This window comes from Gouania willdenowi, chromosome 22, assembly GCF_900634775.1.
Source record: "Gouania willdenowi chromosome 22, fGouWil2.1, whole genome shotgun sequence".
NCBI classification, from domain to species: domain Eukaryota; kingdom Metazoa; phylum Chordata; class Actinopteri; order Blenniiformes; family Gobiesocidae; genus Gouania; species Gouania willdenowi.
In genome coordinates this window covers 2712060-2738235 of record NC_041065.1, presented here as the reverse complement: position 1 = coordinate 2738235, position 26176 = coordinate 2712060, and the positions used below count along the sequence as shown (strand labels likewise).

The window sequence follows — 26176 nt, the reverse complement described above, 5'->3', positions numbered from 1 at the left end:
TGAAAAACACACAAAATTACACACAGAAAAATACATAAAATAAATCTAAAAATACACAAAACAATAAATGACAGGAAAATATACAAAACGACAGCAAAAGTTTTAAAATGTTGTCGTGAACGTGTACCATTGTTTCATTGGCTCCGAGCAGATTCCATTCGTCTGCGTATCCAATCAGAGTGATTGTCAGTGGTCTGTAGCCCCGCCCCCTGAATGACCTGAGAGTGACAGTCTGAGACGCTCAGTGGAGGCAGAGCTCTCTGACACTAGCACGTCTCACCGCTATCACCAACGACACACCGAGCTGCCTCTGCGGGGGCTTTTAGCAGCGCTTTAACCGTGAGCTCTCGGTGGGTTTGGACGGTGAAAGAAGGAACTGGTCTGCCCACACGCAGAGGTGAGTGTTATTGGTTTTTCTGCGCTCTGAAGTGGCTTTGTTATCAACAGGTGCCGCTGCTAGCTGCTAGCTGCTAACCACAACCTCATATTATTATCAAAAAAAAAAAAACACTCCAGGTTTTTCATTTACGTGCGTATGCTATTCACACTTTCTGTGAGAGACAAACGTATTTAGTTTTTCTCTTGTAATGTTAATAACTTAAACTATTTTTAGTAGTTCAAGGGGTTTAGGTGTTAGACTGACGGACATAAACATCTCTGAGCTAATGAGTTAGCTTTAAGCTAGCTGTCACTCCACCCTCAAGCTCCACTACACAGAGGAAACAGTCCGTGTCTGACAAAGATAGATTTGGATAAAAGCTGTGTTAATGTTAGTGTTTGACAGATGGAATAATTCATCTGGCTCAGGCTCACTGATGCGGATCAAATGCTGAACACTTGTTTAAATCTGGTGTTCTAGTGACTTTTAAACTCATTGATCATAAAGAACACAGTGGATAAAGCAGAACTAGATGTTCAACCATGACTTCCACCTGTTGCTCATCACTAGCATGAAGCTACACAGCAGACATTGACCTGTTATCTCACTAGATAAAGACACACTTTACAATCAAATCTGAGCTTTGGTTCTGTACTTCTCTCAATTTTCTGCTGTGCTTTTATTTTATGCTTCCCACATACTTTTCAACATCATTCCCAATAAGCAACTACACCAAACTTCCCATAGTTTAACCTGTTTTCAACACTTTTTCCCCGTTTTAATGCATTTTTGCTACATTATTATTCCTTTTTCTGCCACTTCCCCATCACCTTTTCTGCACTTCCACTTTCCAGACATGTTCAGCATTTATAAACCCTTTCCACCACTTTTCCACCTAATGTCACATAAGTTGACCCATTATTCTCACTTTTAATCTCTTTTCCCCATATTTCATGTTATTTTTGCCAATTTAACTACATTCACAATTTGTCATGCCCATTATTTGCCAATTTAAACTAATTATTCCTACTTTTTAAAACACACACACACACACACACACACACACACACACACACACACACACACACACACACACACACCAATATTGACTCTTTGAAACCTTTTAGCACTTTTTCTGTCTGTTTTTGTCTACTCTAATTTTCAAATTTTAACCAATTTCTGTGGTTTTTAAAATCCTATTTCACCACCTTTTCCACCATTTTTTGTCACTTTATCCATTTTATTTGTGAATAAAACAAGGATTTCCATCTCTAAGATGACTATAATAATAATAAACTTCCTGGATAACAGCGGATATTATTCAGATGAATAAATAAATGTGGTTATCTCCCCTTTATTCCCCCTTATAGATGGTCCTGTCTCCACATGACTGTTCTTCAATGTTCATGTCTGTGTTCAACCACCTTCAGCTACACTGGGGGTCCCCGCTCTCTGGGACCTTTATTTTGGCGGTCGCTGTCAGTGCCTGATTCTTTCAGATCCTTTCGACACGTTGCACGTAGACTACGTCACTTCCTTTACTCGCAATCTTAACGACAGAGCTGCTTGGACGTGATATTTGAATGTAAACCAACCATACGACGTTTATTAAATATTTTAATATTTAACAAACGTAAATGTGAGTTTTGTGGTGTTTGTAATTGTTAATAAAAATTCAAAAAAGACAAAAAGGAAAAACCAACGCAAGATATATTTACAAAAACAGATCAAAACACAACATTGACAATCAAAAACCAAACAGAAAATAAAGTCAAAACCAAAATAAATTGGACATTTCTAGTTTGTTTTGAATAGCAGGTTTTCAACCTTTTAAATAGTACACGAACTGCCGTAAAATAGTCTGACCGGATGGAGATGCGATTGATGCAGGCGTTGAAAGGATCAGACACTGAATAGGTTGAGACCATAAACATTAATACATAAAAACAGATTACTGGTAAAAAAAAATAATCTTATTAACATTATGTGCTCTTAAGAGTTGGTTCTACATGTTAGTCTTGTAATAAAATGTCCAGTTAATCTTTAGATCTAAAATTCTTTCGAATAGGGCTGGGCAAAAAATCGATTTAATCGAAGTTGTAGATAAAAATGATTTTTATTTTGCAAATTCGAGTTTAAAAAAATACATAAATAAATAAATACTTTTTAAAAATGTATTTATTTTATATTTTTTCCCCACCACAGTTTTTTAGGACTTTTCCACGTTCCGATGTGAGCCCGCCCCCTCTTTGTTTACATGTGTTTACCCTATATGTGTGCCACAGGCATGTTTAATGTTTTATTCACACTATGCTGAGATGCTAAGGGAAGAGTTTATTATTTTTTTTACTTTTTTAATGTTTTATGTTATAAAATATGTAGTTATCTGATTTCTTAATCAGAAAATTTAAGCTACTGTGAAGTTGCTGTTGCACTTTTGCTTAAACCTGGTTAAAGCTTAAATAGTTGAATGACAGAGCCTCATTTACTTGTTATTTTATGCATTTTAACTCTTGAGGACAATCACAGCAATAAAGTTGCACTTTGCATTAAAAAAAATCAAATCGAAAATCTAATTTTTCTTTAAAAAAAATCAGAGATTTTTTTTTTAGGCAAAATCGCCCAGCCCTAGTTACAAAACGTGTTTTTATTGTTACTTTATTTATTTCAATACCATTCTTAATAATTTAATAATAATCAAAGTATTTTTGTCTTAGATTCGCTCTATCCAAAATAAATGTGAAATTGTGGATTTATTGAACACAAAGTAAAACATAAACATTGTTTGCTAAAGAGGCGTATGTAACAAAATACAGTCTGATGATAATAATAACTAGTGTTGAGTTGTGTTGTTGCTGGTTGAATCACCTCCTGTAGGTAATCACAGTGCTGTGCAGTGATGTAATATGATGATATCACTGAAATGATGACATTATGCTCTAGTGGCACTTCTTTGTTTTCCACTTAACAAACACTGCTGATGTTTAGTCGACACAATTCCATAATAGAAATACCTGTAGTGTAAGACAGGGCAGAACAGGTTATATCTGATTAGATCTAATCTAAAATCATTTCAACGTTAGCATTTATGAACGTGAGCGTCTGATTTTTCTGTTTCCAACTTTTTCCATTTCAGTCTCATTTCTGTCAGTTTATTTTCTGTTTCATCGTCTTTAAAAAAAACACTTGTCATTACAGGCTTTTGAACTTCCTGAAATCATACCAAACATGATTAATATGGGTAATGGTGTTAAATATTGGCATTAATATCATATTTATACACAACAGAAATGCAGTGAAACAAACTGCGCTTCGACCACCTGTTTTACAGTTAGAAATATGGTGGAATATTTTCCCAAAATATGCTCTGATGCTAATTTCAACTTGGTTTTGTTCACTTTTTTTTTTTTAAGTTTTTTTCAAATAATAAAAATCCGAATAATATTAGCATTTTGCTTTCAGGCAGTGAATTTAATATATTTTCTGTGTAAAATCAGCAGCGCACACACCTGAAGAAAGGATAAAGATAAGGTATCTATGAAATAGATATATGAAAAATGTGACAGCTTGATTGGTCACATTGCTTTTTATCATCTGTGCGATTGGCATAGTTTGAATTCCAGTAGCAGTGTTAGTGTGTGCTTTGTGAACACAGTAAATACTGTTACTTTTGTGTCGTGTTTCCTGTGTGGAGTGAACGGCACATTGGCTGGTACTGGTAGTGATGAGAAAACGTTTGGAATTCCCTTCATATCAAACATTCCTCTTCCTCATCCTTACAGTGAATTACTCCATAAAGTTTGTGTTTATATCAAAGTGTGTTAAAGGAAACACCTGCTACAGTTGGCTTTAAGGTTAGTGTGAAGAACGGCCTGTGGTGGGAGATGTGAAACTTCCCACTCGGGCTGCAGTTATAACGATTATTTTAATAGTCGAGTATTCTATCAAATAATCGAGTAATTGGATACAATTTTTAAAAAATGTCATTAAATTACTTGAACTGAATTTAAAGGAGCATAGGGCAGGATTTGAGAAAAAATAAACGTTAATTTAAATTATAGCTAATTTTTTTGAATGCTAATAACTGATGAAGCATTTTCAACCACAGAGAATGAGTTCACACACATACAGTATGTCTACTTATTGCCTTGAAAAGATTGTGTGATACATTATGTACTGCTGTTACGGTATCGATTTCTCGCGTAGTTCTGCAGACGTGAAGTCAAATGATGCTGGTGCGCGTTCTCCCTGGCTTGGAGAGGCGTCCCAATACCCCGGCAGGGATGTTGCTTGATACGTGTCCTGTGTCCCTGACGCATAAAAATCTAAAAGGATGCAGTAAATCCACTATCCTGGGACGCACCTCATTTTTCCCATGAAAAACAACACATTGTGAACAACAACTTGTGTTTAAAAGTAACTAGCAAAATAAACGTAGCCGTCAGCTGACCCCTTTACGCATTATCTTAGCGCAGACATGATCCCATTGAGTACATGCTAGTTTAGCCACTACAACAACAACTAGCCAGTTAACGCGGATTTCGTTTCAAAATGTTTCCTGGGACCGCTTATTAAGTGCACCGCCCTCCCCCCTGAAAGCTTTGGCCGTGCTTCGTATAGCACAGCAGCGATGCTCCATGAAAACGTGATCAGCTTTAATCATCTTCACCTGCTCAGTGTTCGATCTGTTGTGTCTGGTTGACTAAGAATAACTCAGTCTGTGTTGTCCTTTAGTTCTTTTTATTCCAGCCTTTAGTCAGTGTCTATCGGTTCACATTCACAGTCAGCTAGCTACCTCAAGTACAAACATTTCATTGGGAACTTCCTGTTTACAAAATAAAAGTCAGTTGGAACAACATTATTAGAATGCTACATTCGAACATCTCATCAGAGCTACAGAAGATAGGATTATTTATATTAGGTTAATTTAAACTAAGTTGATCAAAACATAATGATTAAACCTGATCAGATTCAGTAAACCATTGATCAGGTGACATTAATGCTGTTCTCATTAGGGGTGGGAACCTCTGGCTACCTCACGATACGATATGATACACGATACAAAGCTCGCGATAACGATTATCTCACGATATGACGATACAGCGATTATTGATAAATTGGACAGAAATCAATCTATGATAATCTATGACATAACAAGAAAAAAAAAGATTAAGTGAAAAAATACAATTTTTATTTTATCTCTGAAAGACAATACATTGAAAAAGTGTCCTATGAACAGTGACACTATTTTAGTGCAACATTTCTGTAAATAAGTGTCAACATACCAATGTAAACTAATAAATATCTCTAATAGTGCTTTATGTAAACAATAAATAGGGTCTTTCTTACCAGTGACATCATTATAGTGCAATAATCCATTAAACATTATATTGGTTCCTTCAACAAACAGTGATAACATTTCTGTGAAGACGTACCTGCACATTTCAGTGAAAAAGCAGAAAAGGTTTTAAAAAGCATATCGATAATTGATTGTGCGGAAAAATATCGCGATATATTACCGTATCGAGATATCGTCACACTCCTAGTTCTCATACATCTTTATATGACATATAAATAATTAAAAAGGAGCAGTCAGAATAATACGTCACTACAATTTATATCTATCTTTTAATTGTATCTTACTTTATTTTTGACATACATTTTTGTTTGATTGTGAGTTTTTTTATATATTAGTATTTATTTTGTTTCCTCACAAGAGTTAAAAACTAACATTTTCTTTAAAAAATGATAAATATTTCTAAAAAAAAAAATGCAATTTAAAAAAATAAAGCGGAGAACACGGAATTTGGGAAAAACTAAAACGGAAATTGTAAAAAATAAAACAGATTTTTTAGGGCTCTAAGTCAAAGATATGAACTTCTTAGTAGTAAGCAGTGATGTTGCTAGGTACGATACATTGTGAACATCAACTTGTGTTTAAAATCACAGTAACTAGCAAAAGAATGCTAGCCATCAGCGGACTCCTTTACGCATTAACTCAGCACAGACATGATCACCTTGAGTACATGCTAGTTTAGCCACTACAACAACAATCAGCCAGTTAACTAGCTGCTTATAACACACCACAAACATATCTGATCATTTTATTTTTCTCAACAGACTTTTCACTGTTAGTTTTGTGCTATAAGTTTCATAGTGATTGACTTCATTAGATTTAGTTGATGTTCAGACAAGAAGATTTTGGTGACAATTTATTTTCTGACTCTGTCATGGTGATGAGAATGTTTTGTTTGTGTTAAAATCAACACTTTTATCGATAATTTATGTTTGTACAACAGACACCATTTTGTTTTCATTTGAATTGTATTTGTTTAATTTCAGATACATTTGGAACATACATGAATATATCTGATAATTATAGACATATAATATCACCATTAAGAGAGTTTAACACTACAATTTAAGAAATAGAAGAATATTTTTTTATTGGGGACTTATTGAATTTCCCAGAGACTCATATCACTACCTGTGGGTCCTGGAGACTCACTACATTGAAAACCTATCAACATCACTGCCCCGGACATAAAAAAGTACGGATGTGAATCTTTGTTTGTCTCACGATTAAATTCTGATTCTTAGGGTCACGATTCGATTCAAAATCAGTTCTTGTTTTAACTGATTCTCAATTTAAAAATGTATACAATGCATAGTGTGTTAAGGCAAATTATGGCATCAAAACAATACAGTTTGTATAAGATAATTTTAAATAAACTGATTCCAATGATATCATACAAAGGCAAACTTTAGACAAAAAAATTTAACATTTATTCATGCTAAACAGATAAAAATAAACACACACACTCCTTGTGCTGTCTATGTAATACATCACTGTTGTTTCCTGTTAGGATTGTGTCATAGACTAAAGGTCTGGGTAAGTTTGTGTGTTTTGGCATAACACTGTTGCCATAGTAGTCGGAAGTCTCCATCTTGAAATCCCATGGCCTACTGGTCTCTACTCACTAAGTTCTGGTATTTTTGGCTTGAAAAAACATATACTTGTATGTTTAAGTGTACTGTTTGATAACACTGTGTTTGTGAAAGTTAAGCATAAACAGTGTTATAAAAATCACTGCAGATCGCGTATATGTTTGCATGAGCATATACTTGGGTTTTCCCATAGACGTTAGCATGAAGCTAGCTGACTTTTTGTATAGTGGTATTTTCTATTTATGAGAACACTAATATGTATTTGTATGTTCAGTTTACAGTGTTTGGAAAATAATCTAATTGCGATTTTTTTTCCTCAATATTGCGATTGCGATTTAATATGCGATTATTTTTTCAAGGGCCTCTTGTCATGCATTTTTCAATGAACACAAGCAATAAATCAATCTGTTTCATAATAAACAATTTCAGAGTTATTTAAACTTATGAAATGTAAATTTTAAAGCACAGATTACAACAATAAAGCAAACAAATCTGTGGCTTAACCTCTTCAACGTTAGGGATGGGTATACTACTATACTACTACTCTTATCTTAAAAACTTAAAATAACGACAAAAAACATCAATCTGTTTATTTTTGAACATTTTTAACAATAACATTAATTAAATATAACACTATATATGTATGAATAAAACAGTAAAAAATACTGTATAAATAACTTTTTTATATTAACAAAACACAAAACCAACTATCTAAACAATACAAATATTCAAATCAAGCATATTAAACAACTTAACAATGAAAAATTAGGCAAAAGGAGAATTAGTGAGCTGTTCCTCTGATGGCTGTTGCTGCACTGGCGTTTTAGCTGTAAGATAATATATGATCGCAAGTCACTACTCCAACTAAGCGCTGTCGATACACGGTAGCGGCCGATGTGCGGGTAAACCTACGCAGACGGAGGCGGCGCGACAGACGGCAAAAGCGTGGCTGCCACGGAGGACTATCGGCTAGGCTAATGGCTAAGTCATGGAGAACCCTGCATGGCTCATCTGCTTCTGCTGCTCTGGTTCTGCAGCGACACTTTTCTGACTCAAAATCACAATAGCTGCTTAAATAACCATGTGTTTTGTGCAGTTTTTTTGGATGAAAACAATAATAAATGTGTCAATAGTGTCTACAGACACGCCTACTCATGAAGCGAGGTGAAGAGGTGAGGACTGTTTACGGTAGCCCCTCCCATCAGTCAGCTCCGCATGCAGTGCACGCAAGAGATCCATTGGATCTATTTAGATAATCCATATATCGAAGATAAAGATAATCCATGTTATTGTGCAGAAAAGGGAATGTTTTGATAGTGTATTCCTTTCTAATTGTCCTTTGCTCCATCCGACATCCACCGTGGATCAGCTGTGGCTGCAGCAGGAAAGGAAGAACGACACTATATGACCGAACCCAAACACCAGTTCTAAATATCTGTCCGAACCCGACCCATCCCGTGGGGTCCTCTCAGGGTTCAGTCGGGTATCAGCTGTAAACAGTTGATGTCCCCGTGGCTGCTTGGCTGATGGCTGCAGTTACCCTCATCACCACCGTGGTGTCACTATGGAGTCTGATTTATACATCCTGCCCTATGCTTCTTATGTAATAGTAATACAAATAATAGAAGTCAGTTCAATGAACAACCAATGCATCTCCTCTGTTTACATTTTTACTGGCAGACTTAACATAACTGCACTGGTAGCTGCTTCTTTAAAGAAAGAAAAGAGTGCATTTCAGTGTCATTGGCATATTATAGATTTTAAAGGGGACATATCATGCTAAATCCACTTTTTTAGCCCTTAAATGCATTTTGTTGTATATTTAGAGTGTTTAGAAGTACAGAAAAGCTCAAATTAATCTCTTCAGGTGCTCCGTTGATATCTTTATATTCTGTTTTGGTCATATTTTTCAATCTGTTTTTCTATTTTTCTATTAAGTTTTTTGAACAATAACGTCACAGCATTTGCAGCGGAACTGCCAAATTAGGACATCGACTCCAGGCCCAACACTTCGAGCAATCCGCCATTTTTATTTCTGGCCTACGTGATTTAATTTAAGTCTAAAGTTTTCATTAGTCATTTCATTTTGCCGTTTTTGTCTCTGAAAAGACTGTCTTAAAATGCATTTCGTGACGTTAGCTTGGCGCTAGCGTTAGCTCGATGCTTGTGTTAGCTCACTTGTTAGGGTTCTGCAGGTTCATCATCTTTTTCATCTCACTTTGCTGGGTCAGACTCTGGCTCGAACATGTAAGGCTGGATGGACAAGTCTTCTGTTGTTGACATTTTGCAAATAACGGGTGAATAAACATTTTCTGCGCCACTAGACAATCGTATCTCTTCTATCAAATGGCCGAACAGGGTGGAGTTGAACCAAGTGTCACCTCTGCAACCTGGAGAGGGGGCGGGGTATAAAGTGCCTCATTTGCATTTAAAGACCAAAACGAGTTGCTCTCAGAAGCACATCAGAAAAGGGTAGAAAAGGGGTGGAGCTATAATAATGAGGAATTCAGTCCCAAGCATTGCAGTTCCGCTTTATATAGACCACAACTGTATGATTTAAATGTAAAAAGGAAGGATTTAAAACCATGATATGTCCCCTTTAAAGAAAAAAAATGGAAACATAATTCACATTCTTGTTTTTTATAATGTCCAAAAATAAGCAATAGTTACTGTAATTTTACATTACTTTTGAAGGTGTGTTTGTGAGAGAGAGTGAGTGTTTGTGCACGAGTGAGGGGTACATATTAAATCGGGGCTTTCACCTTTAATTGGCCATGTAATGTTGTTGCATACATGGAATTTGTCCTCTGCATTTAACCCATCCCTGAGGAGCAGTGGGCAGCCATTTTTTTTGCACAATCATTATAATAACCTGAATGAAGCATAAAGTAACTGTAGCATTTTATTTTCTAACAACACTTTTTCACATACAGTAATGCCTCACCATGTGGCCACTACAATGATTTCCCGTTAATCAGCTATTATATTATATTATGTTCTTTACATGCCGTAACCTACACTAGCAATCACTGATCTAACTAAAATACTTTAGTGAACGTGACATTAACATTAGGCGTACCCGTTGGTACTTGGCAGGCTCGGATGCTTTCGCATTGAAGATGTGCTGTAATGGAAAGCTTTTTCTGTTTTGCAGTACACGCATTGTACTGTTTTCTGTCCGATTTAATTTATAAAGGTCCCACACTTTGGACGTCATTTTCTTTGCTCTCCCTGTCGCTCGCCTCCGTCTTCGTTTTGCATTCTGCGCTTTACTCGGACGTGGCGGCATCAAAAATGAAATTGGCTTAAACGAAGCATCGAGTAAGAGAATTTCTCTTCGATGCATTTTAGTAATCGAATTACTCGAATAACTTGAGGAATCGTTTCATCCCTACTTCTCACTGACTCTAAAGGCTGAGCTTTAATGAGCACATGACGTGATCTGTAGTGAATGAGTGAGGTGAGAGTGAACTGTAGGGCTGGGTATCCCCAGGTACCTGTCAAGATATTTTTGTCCACAATAACGATAACATCACGACACAGCAATTCTGCGATTATCGATATTTTGGAAGACATTTCATCCACGATGCATCACCATATCTGTGTCACTGTAGAAATTCAGAATTTATTGACTGCACTGAATCTATTTCACAGGAATTACAAAACAGTATCAATCAATTTCACATGCATGACACAAGTAAAACAAAGTGTATACTGCACACTAGGGCTCACGATATTTTAGTCATAATTGAAATCACGATTATTCAAACGATTATTTGTCAACCAAAAAGTTATTTATTTGTTTGACAGAAAACTTAAAATATATTTTTTAAACATAAATAAAATCTTTCAAACACTAAAATCAAGTATGTTCACTTTTGCACAAAACAAGGGGAGGAGCTTGCATGTGTGTGGATTAAACAACTCAGTTAGTATTAATAACATGTGTGTCCCAAGCTTTATTATTTGTAAATGTTCAAAAAAGTGGGTTTGTTTTATTAGCAAATTAAAAAAAAAAAAAAAAATGCTTGTTTATTCGAAACTTTAGTAAACCAACAATGTATTTAACATTGTACAGGATATGAAAATAAAGTATTATTATTATTTAGAAAAAATGAGCTCCTCACAGCTTGTTAATAGCTTTTATCCGCTGCTATAAAGACTCCGATGGCAGTTATGGCTGATATTTGCACTCGGGTGGGGTCGTTTCAAGAGCATTAGCATGTTCGTTGTGTTCCTGGAAACATACCTGATCTCAGCTGAACTATGTCGGCACACTGCCCTCATTTTATCCACTGGTCTTTCTCCGTTGCAGTATTTCACCCGGAAGCCGAAGAGACTTTAGCGACAGGGGAGGGTCCTCCAGCTCTGGTTTCTCGCTAGCGTTAGCCATGACATGCACGGGCTGCAGATGTAGCTGCAGGCGGAAGTAAACACACGCAACTTCCGTTCCGGAAACTCACCCGTGCACAACCCTGTACCCGAACCGAACTGTACCGAAATACATGTGTTGTTACACCGTTTATATATATATATATATATATATATATATATATATATATATATATATATATATATATATTAGAGCTGGGCGATATGGCCTTTTATAAATACCGCGATATTTTTAGGCCATGTCACGATACACGATATATATCTCGATATTTTGCATTACCCTTGAATTAACACTTTGATGCACAAAATCACACCAGTATGATGATTCTATATGTCTACATTAAAACATTCTTGATCATACTGCATTAATATATGCCAATTTTAAACTTTCATGCAAAAAAGGGGATATCACAACTAAGTCAAAGTTGACATAACTGTATTTATTAAACAGTGAGTGGCTCAAACATAAAATTGTCAACAGAAAGTGCACGTTCTGTGCAAAATTGTCACAGAGACATTTCAAAACAAGACATTAGTGCAGGATGCAACTCACATGGCATTTCAAAACACAAAATTAAAGTGCACTTTTTGTACATAATGCCACTACAATATTTTAAAACAAATAGTGCCCTTTTGTGCATGTTGTCATTAAGATGACATTTCAAAACAACACTAAATTTAAGTGCACCTTTTGTGCATAATGCCACTAAGATATTTAAAAAAAAAAAAAAAAAAAAAGTCCGCGAGTTTAACGGTATGGTCATTTTCAACACCGCACAGACTACAAGCTGCGATATATCGAGTATATTCGATATATTGCCCAGCACTAATATATATATATATATATATATATATATATATACACTATGGTGAATGAATGAGGTGATAGTGAGCTGTGGGACACAGGCCAGTGAAATACACGTCCTCTGTTCTCTGGAATGTTCTCTTTCTCACTCAGCTTCTCTGACCTCATTCAATGTTCAGACGGCCTTTACCTGTGTGTGTGTGTGCGTGCGTGCGTGTGTGTGTGTGTGTTAACGTTCCACTTCTCAATGAGTAACTAAGGTGTTACTGTTTGATTATTTTACATTGGTGGTTCACTAACAACAGGTTTGTTCAATTCCAGCAAGTTTATTTTGTCTTCTCTTTTAAAATAATTAGTGCAGTGCCTGTAGGAAGTATGTATATATTTAGCACTGTAATATAGGCTAGCATACATCTGCAGCTTGCAGAGAGAGAGAGAGAGAGAGAGAGAGCTACAAAGGAACTTTCTTCTGTTGATTCTTGTTTTTTATTTTGCCATTGAAAGAGGCCGTTACGTCTCAAAACTATCTTCACTTATCTAATTACCTCACGACTTTGATGCTTTAGACCCACATTACTTAAATCCATTTTGTCCTGTATTGTTAAATATTAGAAAATGAAATTTAATTAAAAGACTGTTCTGTGGTGTGGAATTGCTTGCTAAAACTTCCAACCCTCCTCCTTTATCCGTGCTTGGGACTCTGAGAGAACCTGTGACATAATCAACAAATTTCTTATCATTGAGCTGTTCTGCAAAGCTGCATTTATGAAGTAATTTATTAACGGTATCATTGCAGTCCAAACAAATTCGTTGTTGCACACCCTTGAACCAAGCAGCAGCCATGTTGAAACTCTCAGCTCAGTCTGATCCTGACCCGCAGAGATATTTGAGGAACACTTCAAAGACACAGATTCCTTTATTTATAGATAGATAGATGTTATTTGATATATTGTGTTCAGGTTTTATTTAAAAAAATAAGGGCACATCAACGTAATCAGCAGACGCCTCTGAGGAAGACTGAATAAATGAAACCTTACCTCACTTCCACGTTTGAGTGAAGACCGTGAAATATCGTCCGGTTCCTAACTTTACTGTATTATTACTAATGACTATAGTTTTAATCTCACTCAACTCAAAAACAGCAGTAAATAACATTTTATACATTTGCATAAGCTACTGACCTTTCACTGACAAACTGTTTTTCCTGTTAAAAAAAGAGTTGCTCCTCTTGTTTTATGTTTAGCTAGGCGCTAATGCTATTTTAATTGCTACAGATATGTTTTGATAGCATTTCTTACCTTGTATAAAACCTTATGTCCTCATTTGAAGCAGCAAACCGTTCAAAGCCAAACTTCTTGCTGAGGGCCATCTCCTCCATCTGTCACCGGAGCGTAGCGTTCTCCGCCCGGACCTCCTCTATAAAACTGAGGGCTAAGTCCAATGCACCTGGCTCAGCAGACGAGCAGTAGTTGTGGTCAGGACATGGTACATTTATTTCCTCCTCAGGGTCCTCAGAGGGAGAGTTTGATCGCTTTCTTCGCTCTCAAACACCAGGACGAGGAGCAGGAAGGGATTCATTATTCCATTCAAAAAGAACGCCTTTGTGCATTTGATCGCTCCTTCATGTCAGGGTTAGGAGTTACAGTATCTCTCTGGACGTTGATGATCCACTTTTTTGCAGCTCATCCTCTTGTGGGAACGTAAAAAAAACTAAAGGTAGAACTACATCTAGCTGAAGTTGTACACTGATGTGCTGTCTTCTCTTGTTTGGAAGGTAAACTTCCTCCTTTTTTATGTCATTGTGTAGACACACAACCACACAAACAGGCACAATAAAACAAAACTGTGAAAAACACGTTTCAAAAGTGTGACGGCTCACTTCTCCACTGTTTTGACTGTCAGAAAGTGGTAACAGGAAATACTTCATCGGTCTTATTTCCAACCGCAAATACGTCACGTCTCACTGTGCATATAGCCCATTAAGACATCAAAAACTACCAAAGTGAACCAGATTCAGTGTTTTAGTTTATTTGTGTCAGCACACTCGCCTGCCTCAACTTACTGTGTTTCTGCAGCTATGAAGAAGTTAATCAATTTATTAGTGTTTACCTCACATTTTGGATAAATATAAAGAAAATAAAAGTTTGGACCTTATGTGGAAAGGATTATAAAATAACTAGGAAAGGGACATTGAGCAGTAAAGATCAAATTAACTCGTGTAATACATTAAAGTCCGTGTAAAGCAAATTCTGATATTGTCTTCTAAACACATTAAATAGGTCATAAATGTATTCCTTAAAACATGTACAAAGCCATTCAAGCATTTATAATGTAATTGTGGAGCTAGGCTTCACAAACCGTGTTTCAAATGTCTTTGTTGAGGATTTAATGGGCGGGTCAGAAATCATAGCTGCGTTACGTAACAGAGCCGTCATTAGCATAAACCCCACCCTGTTGCTGAAGCACACCAAAGTTCTGAGGGGGCAATTCGGCCCCTCGCCATACCTCAGGGTATGCCTCTGAAAAAAGAAACTAACTGCTATGCTATGCTATGCTATGCTATGCTATGCTATGCTATGCTATGCTATGCTATGCTATGCTATGCTATGCTATGCTATGCTATGGGAAACCCCAATTACATCATAGAGAAAACATCAATATGTATTGAGCATTCTGGTTTGATTGTATGCAACAAAGCATCATCTCAAGGCTAATAAGCTAGCAACCAAGCTATAATGCTAAAGCTAAGTAAGAACAACTAACCTGTGCCATGTTCAATCTGTCATTACCTGTTGACTTTTGAAAAAGTTACATTGATGCACTTCATTATTTCTGTAGAATGTTTGACTTTTTTGGAGCTTTTATCCTGTAGACTGTTGTATGTTATTTTTATATTAATATTATTACATTTAAATATCCATTAACATTTTATATTTTTGCTCTATAAAGAAACCTAAAAACTCAGGACACTTTAAGAAGTTTTTTAAGTTTGTCCTTTAGATCATTATTTTATCATCTACCTCAAACCTCGTGAAACTAAATACTACTATGCACTTTGTTTTTGGCTCCAAATGGTAAATGGTAAATGGACTTGATTTTATATAGAGCTTTATCACCACTGAAGCAGTTTCAAAGCGCTTTACATATCAGCTCATTCACCCATTCACTCTCACATTCACACACCAGTGGGACAGGACTGCCATGCAAGGCGCTAGTCGACCACTGGGAGCAACTTAGGGTTCAGTGTCTTGCCCAAGGACACTTCGACACATAGTCAGGTACTGGGATCGAACCCCCAACCTCTCGATCAGAAGACGACCCACTACCACCTGAGCCACGGTCCAAATAGGTCTGTAGTGTAACCTGTTGGACATGTTTAGTTTGTTTTTTATTAATATTTTGAACAGCAATGTTCTAACCTTTTTATTTATATTTAAGAAAACTACCTCATGTGTAGTTAAAACTACAAGTTTGTATTGTTTCACAGGTATTGTTCAATGTTTTACAATAAAATAAGATTGGAACATTCAAAGTGTTTGCTGTCAGTTATGAAAAAAAATTGTGATTGGCCAGAACATTAAAATTGGTGCTGGTACATTTTCATTCAATTGCAAAATTAAAAACAAATGTTTTCTAGGAAATGAACAAATAACAGCAAACAAAATATCTAACTGATCAAAGTCAAACATAGTGCTTTATTAGAGGGTGAACACACCCACCAATAAGACTGGGACATTGTCTGCTTTAGTTCAAAAGTATGTTTGTGAGTGTGCTCTCTATTAGCACCCTTCTGCACTAGCATCAAAACAAGGAGGGTGCAGAAAGAAGGAAAAATAGAATAAAAAACTGGAAAACTTACTTTTTTGAACTCCTCCTTTGGGTTTTGTCCAATCAGCGTGAAACTTGGCACGTAGAGTCTTCAGTTAAACCTGATCTAATGTTCAGCAAAAAAGTTTTGTTGGCTCAAAATATGCGCAAAATATTAATGAGTAAATGAGAAATATATATGTCCTAAATGGCACAACCGATTTTTACCAAATTTGGTGGATATGACCTTGGGTCGCTCCTGGGACTGCATCTCGAAGTTAATTGCGATTGGTCAAAGTGGGCGTGGCTTATTACTACATAACATATAAATAAACAAACCCTTATTTCAGCTGAAGTAATATGTTGAGGGCTGTGAAATTTACAGGGTAACTATAGAAGAGCACACAACTCACCCATACCAAAAAGTGCACCACTAGGTGGCACTATAATGGTTGCAAATGCATTTTGGCCTGTCACTTTAACACTTTAAGTCACATCTTCCAAAACTTCATATCCACCTGTTCATAGCAAATGCCACGTTGGCCTGTGTCCTGACGCTCGCCACGAGCCCGTCATCCTTCGTGACGCACTTCCACGGGCTCCGCTAAACCTGGGGGCCGAGTCGTGCGGGAAGGCTTGGCCCCCTTTCATAACTGCTTGCAGTTGTAGTTTTAAATTGGGCCCCAACATGATACAGAAATAGAGGTATAACAATTCATTTTAGCAACGATTGTGATTTTAATCACGATTCGTTGTTGCCGATGTTCTTCAAGGATGAAGATTAATTTAGAACGATTCCATCCGAAGTGATTCAGTGACTTTTTATCCAAAATAATCATGTAAAATGTAAAACACAAATAAGTTCATTTTCTTTAATCTTGCCTGTTGGACTGCGTTTGTGTGTGTGTGCGTGCGTGTGTTAACATTCTGTTACACAACTTAATGACAGAGGCTTGACAATCACTGTCCAATGATGATACGAGTCCTTTGATAGTGCACGGTGCACATTATCCAAACATGTTACAAACTGTGAATTCCTCGTTATAATAATTCCAATATTAGTAGCATGTAAGTTTCAATAATTTTTCCATTGTTTTTAATCACAGATTGATTGCCAGCAGCAATAGTATACTGTATATACAGTATTTTAGGATGCTAGATTATGTTCTTCATATATTCTGGTGTTTTTGTACGTTAACCAAAGTCTTTTTAGGGCAGAAATCAAAGTCTACTGAGATTTATTCAGGCTGTCCTTTTTATTTCAGTGGTTACGTCATTCTAACTAAAGTTAAAACATGTTGAAGCTCCTCCTCCTCCTCCTTCATCTTTCATTTTCACTCTCTGTTGCTGCCTGGTACAGGCTGGTGCAGCCTCTTTGAAGTGTGTGTGTGACTCATTTAATGCAAAACCTTCATGTTCTCCACTGCTTCTGTTAACCCCTACATGATCTCCACATAATTACCTTCAGTGCTTAATCATTTCTGTTTTTCTGACTCCTCAGAGTAGGTTTTTTTTTTTACATATGCAGGATGAGTTCTGTGAAAAGCTGACTTTACATTTGTTTAACTTGTGATTCACTGTCAAGTTATGCTATAATCTGCAGAGTTTGGATAAGCTACATTACTCTCATGTTTTTCTCACAGATATCACATGCACTCTATTCCCCAGCAGTGTCATTGGTATGTTAATGTAACGTACGCTGACCATGTTTCTCTGTAACTCATGTCAACATCTCAACTGGAGCAGAAAGAACAAGGGGAGAGCGTTGCCTTTGTTGCTAAACTGGCAGAGAGAACAAAATATTAGGACTGCAACTATTCCTTGATTTAAAAAAACAATCAATTAAATGTTTTTTAATTCATATATTTGTGTTTAGGTTTTTTTTTACCATGTCTGCATTAGTTGTCATAGGTTGACATGACTTAGACTTGAAAACAAATGACTCGAGATTTAACTCAGACTTGAAGCTACTGACTCAGGAAGACTTGACTTCCTACCGTTCCGGGACAATATATTTGATAAAATGCTATTATTATTATTGTTATTATTAATGAGCAATAAATCTGATGAAATCCCTGAGGGATGACACTCTGCCATCAGAGGGTTCAGTTCATGTTCTGTCAGCTCGGATCAGGTCTTCTTTTTTAGTCTTGATTAAAGCTGTTCCTGTCACTGCTCTTGGTTCAGCCAAAAGAAGCATCACTAAAACAGTCACAGCACCCCCTATTGTTTAAGCAGAGTATTGAAGTACATCAGTCAGTGCTTTTTTTGTAAATCATCAGGTCCGGAAAAAAATCCATGTGTTGTTCTGGCAGTAAGAGAGAAACAAAAATGTAACGGAATAAAAAAATTAAAAGCGCCTTTTGCTAAATCACTATCACGTGAACACAAACAACCAAATAACCTAAATGTTAAATAAAAGAATGATGAATAAGCATTAAAGAAACATGGACAACTGCCCGTTACGGAGCGCATTGTCTCTGTCTGAGTGACAGATGTCAAATCTGTCATATTTCAGCACCAAGGACAGCGCCAAATCACCGCTAATTAATTTAGCCACAAAGTTCACTAAACATAACACCTCTAATGAATCACAACAGAAAATAAAATGTGTGCTTACCTTTTATTTGTCAAAACAGCCAAAAAAACAGCCATGATCCCTTTGTATCCTCGCAACTTTTTTCCATATTTCACAGCCGAGGCCTGCCTTGTCTTTCATAAGTCAAGAGTAGCAGCTCATTTTAGCTTTGAACTTCCCTGGACTCAATGTCCAAATCAGAACTTTATAGTTCTGGATAGTTCTCCTCCTGTGTCCCGTCTGTTAGAGGCAGGTTCTCCTGCATCAGCATCATCGCTACAGGTGCTGCTACTAGCTATGCTAACTGCTGCTGTGCTATTGCTCTCCTCCGCGATTTCCACAGAAACGACCTTGGACTCTTTTTACCTCAGCCTTAACTTCACTTATTGGCTTTAAGGGACACACACGTCAATATCTATACTACAAAACTGCACCTACATAGTGATGTGCCCCGGATTACACCATCTATCATTCACAAACACAGCCAGATCCGCAAACATCCCTGTGCGACATCCTCAGTTCACGAGGGATGTTGGGTCTCACTGCATAGGCTGGTGTAGCATTAGCACGTAGTGCTAACATCAAAGATTGCGGACACAAGCAGCAGAAAAAGTAGTGCAGTTTGAGCATCCAGTAGTGCAGTTTGCATTTACATATATGGCAATAAAGCATATCATATAGTCTATATTGAACCACAGTGTTTGTTTTAGCTGTTAGATAGGAGAGGGAGGAGCTCACATTCTAGGAGGTGTGTATTATGTCCATGGTAGGAGGAGAGAGGATTGTCAGGAGGAGGAGGTTGCTGGAAAAAAAATGTTTTAAACGAGCTGCTGGATCCAATCAAATAAGTACCGATCAAAATCTGGGAGGTGCCCGATCCTGCTCTGACAGGTTCCGGCCCAAATTAAGCTCTGAATCACACACTGTGCTGTATCCATGAGACTACAGTAGGTAATTAGCATTTAGCTAAATTAGGTGTATTTACAACACTGTCCCACTCAAATAAATGAATAATCCCTCTGATTTTTATCGGTTTTTATCCGATTTTGTATATATTCTTACATCCCTGCCAATATCTGATACTTAGTTTTAAAACCAAATATCGTCCTTTACCAATAACGTGTAGATATTATTGTGCGTTACTATGTAGGTATTATGTTTGACTTTGTTGATCTAGGTCCACCAGGATATTTACATTGAGTCATTTCTAAATGTAAATATACATGTCTAAATGTGTAACAGGAGTATCCTCTGCTAACTTTTGAGTTTGTAATTTCATCCTTTTTTCTCTCTCTGAGAGTTTGACCTCTTGCACTTTTGAAACTGCGTCACAAAGCTTTGCAATCTGCCAAAAGTCGGCACTGGTTCAGATAAATGTATCGGAGACATGCAGCGCGTGTGATTGGATGTCTTCACTTTAGAGAACTGCTGTGCCTCACATTTTAAGGTCAGTGCGCTTCAAGCCACAACTCAAGTTCAGTGTGTTTGGATTGCCCCGCCCCCGCCCTCACACACTCTCTCTCCCTTCCCCCATCACTGGAATTTTGTTCCCAGGCCTTCCTGGCATTCCTCACTGCTGCATCATGGGACCTGTGCTTGTTTAGAGGCCTGCTGCTCACTGATAACATATCAAGCCTGTTGTTGGGTCACTGAGAGATAAGGCCTCCATCTGTCTCCGTCCCATATTTACCTTTTTAACATCCAGCCAATCACTGCCCCTCCCTTCCCCCTATGTATTCTAATGGCCACCCAGCTGCTGACAAAGCCGTCGTCATGGTTTTATGTGTTGACTTGTTTGTGGATGTTTTAGAGGCTGCTCCCTTTATGTTTCCTATCTGTAGGAGCAAGGCAACGTGATTGGACAGGATTATACTTATTCACAGGTCAGCCAATCAGAAAATGACAAACTTTTCCGATTCTTCACCTGTAATTTCATCTGTCCGCATCTGTGTGATAGAGCGTACACACGCAGTGCATACACGATTCCACCCAATATCAGCTGTAGGCTGCGTGAGAGGCTTCTCAACACAAAGTCGGATAAAGTCAGATATGAGGGTCTGATATGTAGAGGATCTCATCAGAACCAGCATCAAGGGTCACAACTGATGGACTATGATGCCAGGCCAGATGTTCAGCTGTGGTTCTCCCAGCGGTTAGGGTTAGGAGACCCCACTATAAGAGCTGGAGCCTCTGAATTGAATTCAGAGGGTCCAGCAAAACAAAAAAACAGAATACATGTAACCTGTTGTTATGTTTTGCTGTTATTTAACATATTAACATATTTAACAACTTTATTTATTTGTTTACAGAATAAAATAACAAAACAGGCTTCCAGCAACCCATCCCCCAACCACTCCCCCATACATGCATACCATAATCATCCACACATTCATAGTGTTGTGACAGGAAAGCCAAATAAATTTAAAAAAAGAAGCACAAAGCAAACAAAATCTATAACATAACATAATGAAAAATGACATGAAATCAATAACACTAATCAAAAATCAATGTACAAAATACAACACAATTACCAAAACATTTATAACATAACAAATGGCACACCTTTAAGAATGTACACCTAATAACTATATAGCTAACTCAAGTAAGCAAACATTCTGTTCTTTTGTTGTTATTTGTTGCTATAATTTAACAAAATATTCTGTGGTGTGATTCGCAAAACAATATCCACAGACCTTAACCATGACTGTACACTGACCCAAAACGTAGCCACATGTGGACAAAAATAAATTTAATGCATCAGCCACTGCTTGTTACAGAAAAACTTAATATTGACACTAAAACATTAAAACATTTTGCAAATATCATATCTCGAATCATTGTCAATCTTTACTTCATACAAAACTGCGGTACGCCGGTTAAGTCAACTATTCATCAGCATACATGAATAGATAATAGATTTATTGTTGTTTTTTAATTATTCTTTAAAAAAATAAAACAGCACACAATCTTAACTCATTCAGTGCCAGCCATTCTCAGATTTTCTACCCCCCTCAGTACCAGCCGTTTTTGAGCATTTTGACTGATTTTAAAGACCCACAGAATATTTTCTACTATGACTATCTGAAATCTGACACCGGATTCTGAAAGATTGTAGTCTCTACTTTCATCAAAAAGAAAAATTGTTTCTGGCTCGTTTTGTTCTTTTGTAATCAGCCGTTGAATAGAGCAAGTTTTACACAAATCTTCAGTTTCAGAGCAAAAAGCTGAGAAAAAAGCCTTTTTGTAAAAAAAACCCTGTCAGTGACTTTAAAGCTTTTTTTTGCTTTAGTGACAACTCTAACATCTGAACATCATTTCCTTATATAAAACTAAAAAAAAGAAAAAACACAGACCGGGCTTTTGATGGCAAAATTATTATGTATCTATCTGGTTCAGAGTTGAATAGATTTCTTACTGTATTTTGGAGTTCCTCCAACTTTCTCTCCCGTCAGTCTGTACACACGCAACTTCCTCCTCCTCCCAGACGTACAGAGTGTCACTGCTTACCCCGTTTTTTTATGGTTTTATCTCACAATCGCCACACTATCCATGAGTTCCACACTTGCTCTGGTCGGAGTGTGCGCTGCTGGGAACGTCAGCTCTGCACGTTGCGCCATTTTCTGTCTCGTAAACTCCTTTCCTCTCTCCCTCTTAGCTCTGCTGAGCATGGATGATCTCTCATTCAAAGGTGCGCTGCTACCTCGTACATGTCACCTATTATTTTGCTATCTGGCTCACAGGCTGGGGGTATTTTGTACCCACCTCCACACCCCCAACTAAAATGCAGTCTATATATATATATATATATATATATATATATATATATAAACTGAGCTCAGACATGATCAAAAATGTCTTTGGGGTCACCAGAAATGATTTATCAAAATAAGGTCACGACCCAAAATAAGGTCACAATCCAACAACAATTTATTTGTTGTTGGGTATTTTTTAAACTTGTGAGAGCAAGTAAATGGTAACTAACTGTAATTCATTCACCAATATCAAAAACAAGTGGTTTGTTTATCAAACTGTCAAATTACATTTTTAAAAAAAGTTTAACTTTTGCCTCTACAACAGATTCTAAGTTCTTAAAAAAAAAGGAGCCACATACATCTCTAAAAGTGCAGTGCATTAAATGTTTATTTTGTTTAAAAACATGATTGAAGAAATCAATTTGGATATTTTTTGGATCGATACGATTATTGCACTGTGAAATATCGCGATATATCGCTGAATCTATTTTTTTTTTCTTGGTTTAAATCCAAATTTGCGCTGGTTAAACAGATGTAGGACTAAAAGCATGTTGGTTTTTATGCTTCATGGTAAATACAGTTTATTTCCTCTCTTCACAGGCTATGGTGTCATGGCTGCTGTGTTCACACATTCACCCTCCTAGACCTCCCACCTACAAACACACCAACTAGCCCACTGAATCGTTCAGAGGCACCGCGTGAGGGATGACCACCTCCCACCTGAACGGCCATGTCACTGGGGAGGGAGGAGGGGGTGGAGATGAGGAGATGAGAGGAGGAGGAGGAGGTCAGCAACACCGGGAGATGGCCGTGGACTGCCCGGGAGAGCTGGGGAGTCGAACCCAGCCGCTCCGAAGATCGGCACAGCTGGAGAGAATACGACAACATCAGGTTTGACCACACACACACACACACACACACGGATGCAACCTGTTTATAATAGTGATTCACTGAGATTAGGGGTCTGCAACCAGCGGCTTTGTAGCCTCATGTGGCTCTTTGACTGTTTTGCAATGGCTCCCTTATAGTTTAAAAAAAAAATTAAAATAATGAATTATTATTTCAAGCATTGATGAATAATGACATAAACTTCAAATAAAATTATGATAAAACCATTTTTTAACTTCAAAATAACTCACGTTGTGCAATGACTCAGCACCTTCCTACTTTACCTCTACTGACCATCAACTTCCCTTACACCTGTGGCTAATCTTAAATTTTAAATCCCTGATAAGATAATTTAACTAACAAAATATTATAGAGATTTTACTGGGGAAAGATGCATTTAACTGCCAACAACCAGTTTAATAGGCATGCTTGATATGTTGCAGGAAATTAGCAGTTAGCATGTGTTGACTGACATCATCATGTGTTATCAAGATCCAGTTATTTTTTGTAGCTTTTCATATAATTGACTCATAAAATATTTGATATTATTTTAACTGTAAAGATTTTATTACACTGTATTGTCTTTATTGAGAAGGTTTTTTTTTTGCTCCGGAAGGATTTTAATCCAGGTGAGATTATACAGAAACACTTTTAACTAGGCCTGGGATTATAATCACACTAACTTTTTGCATTCATTTTCCTGCAGTAAATCATTAAGAAAAAGTATTGATCTTTTATTTTTCCACAACTGTGTTGAAAAATGTACAAGACTTGAGCAAACTAATAACAATTTTCATTTACATGAAAATAAACATCTGAAGACGGACAGATTGTCTCACGTGTTCTAAACTAAGTAAAACACTACGCCTGGTCTTATGAAAAATACTGCAGGGCTCCCGCAGGGGGCGCTGCTGTAGTTATTGAGTAGTGAGTCAATGTCCAGCGTAATTATTGATTTTCACCTTCAAACGTTACCGTTTCAGGATAAAGATGATTTCTGTGCAACGACTTGATGATTCAGTGTTGTTTACAAATTCATCAGAGGTGATTCATCCTATGATTAATTATGCTCACATTTTCAATTAATTACATTTGTTTAATGGATCCACACCTCTGCTTTAAAATGCAATGTGTTTTTTAAAAAAAAAGTTATGTCTTCTTTTAAAATTATATAAAATAAATAACCTGTTATTTCAGCCACTGCTTGTTGCAGAAAAACTTATTTATATAATATTGTCACTAAAACATTAAAGGGGACATATCATGCTATATCCACTTTTTTAGCCCTTAAATGCATTTTGATGTATATTTAGAGCGCTTAGAAGTACAGAAAAAATCAAATTAGTCTCTTCAGGCGCTCCGTAGATATCTTTATATTCTGTTTTGCTCATATTTTTCAATCTGTTTCGATTTTTCTATTCTCTATTATGTTTTTTGAACTATTACATCACCTTGGCGCTAGCGTTAGCTCGGTGCTTGTGTTAGCTCACTTGGTAGGGTTCTGCAGGTTCATCATCTTCATTTTCATCTCGCTCCGCTGGGTTCGACTCTGGCTGGAACATGTAAGGCTGGATGGACAAGGCTTCTGTTGTTGACATTTTGTAAATAACCTCTGAATAAACATTTTCTGCACCGCTACATAGCCGTATCTCTTCTATCAAACTACAAAAATGGCCGAGCAGGGTGGAGTTGAACCGAGTGTCACCTGAAGAGGGGGCGGGGTATGGAGTGTCTCATTTGCATTTAAAGAGACCGCACCAAAACGAGTTGCTCTCAAAAGCACATCAGGAAATGGGTAGAAAAGGGGTGGAGCTATAATAATGAGGAATTCAGACCCAAGCGTTGCAGTTCCGCTTTATATAGACCACAACTGTATGATTTATATGTAAAAAGGAAGGATTTAAAACCATGATTTGTCCCCTTTAAAACATTTACCAAATATATCTCGAGTCATTGTCAATCTTTACTTCATACAAAACTACGGTACGTCAGTAAAGTCAACTATTCATCAGCATACATGTCTATGCTGTACACCCCCCCCTCCCCCGCTCAAAAAAAAAAGGTGCGACCAACTGAGAAAGTTAGTCGCTCCAGTGCCACCACTGGAAAAGTTAGTGTAGAGTCCTGTACACGCACACACAGATAGACAGATATATTTTTAAAAAGTATATATTTTTATTTAACTTTGCATGATGATAAATTAAGAAACATGTGGTTTATTTTGGTTCGAGTTCAAACAGTTCAAAAAGTTTTTAAGAATGTTATAAGAAGAAAATATATTAGTGATCAGCTTTATATATATATATATACAGTATATAATATAAAATTAGTAATTGAATTGTTGGTAGAGTTGAGATTAAAAAAAAATTGAAAATAAAAATTGTGAATGGAATCGGTTGTTTGCTGTTGATACTTGGAATATCGTAGAATAATTAGTATTTGGCAGAGTAAGCTTTTCTAGTGTTTGTGTTATGAGTCATACAGTCGCTGAAAAACAGTCTGTTTGAACTGTTTGTGTACACGTACAGTCATGGATGAAAGTATTGGCCCCTCCCCAGAATTTTTCCAGAACCTGCACCATTTCTCCCAGAAATTGTTACAATTACAAATGCTTTTGGTATACGCGT

At 36.9% G+C, this 26176-nt stretch overlaps 1 protein-coding gene across 1 annotated transcript in view; it reads left to right on the top strand.

The window, feature by feature from the left end:
• Positions 1–215: 215 nt before the first annotated feature.
• LOC114456270 (MAGUK p55 subfamily member 5-A-like) overlaps positions 216–26176 on the top strand; it is a 49879-nt gene continuing 23918 nt past the window's right edge. Inside the window, exons 1-2 of the mRNA XM_028437918.1 lie at positions 216–397; positions 23262–23552. Of these exons, the coding sequence (XP_028293719.1) occupies positions 23367–23552 (186 nt within the window). The 5' untranslated portion in view covers positions 216–397; positions 23262–23366. The remainder of the gene's footprint in view (positions 398–23261; positions 23553–26176) is intronic.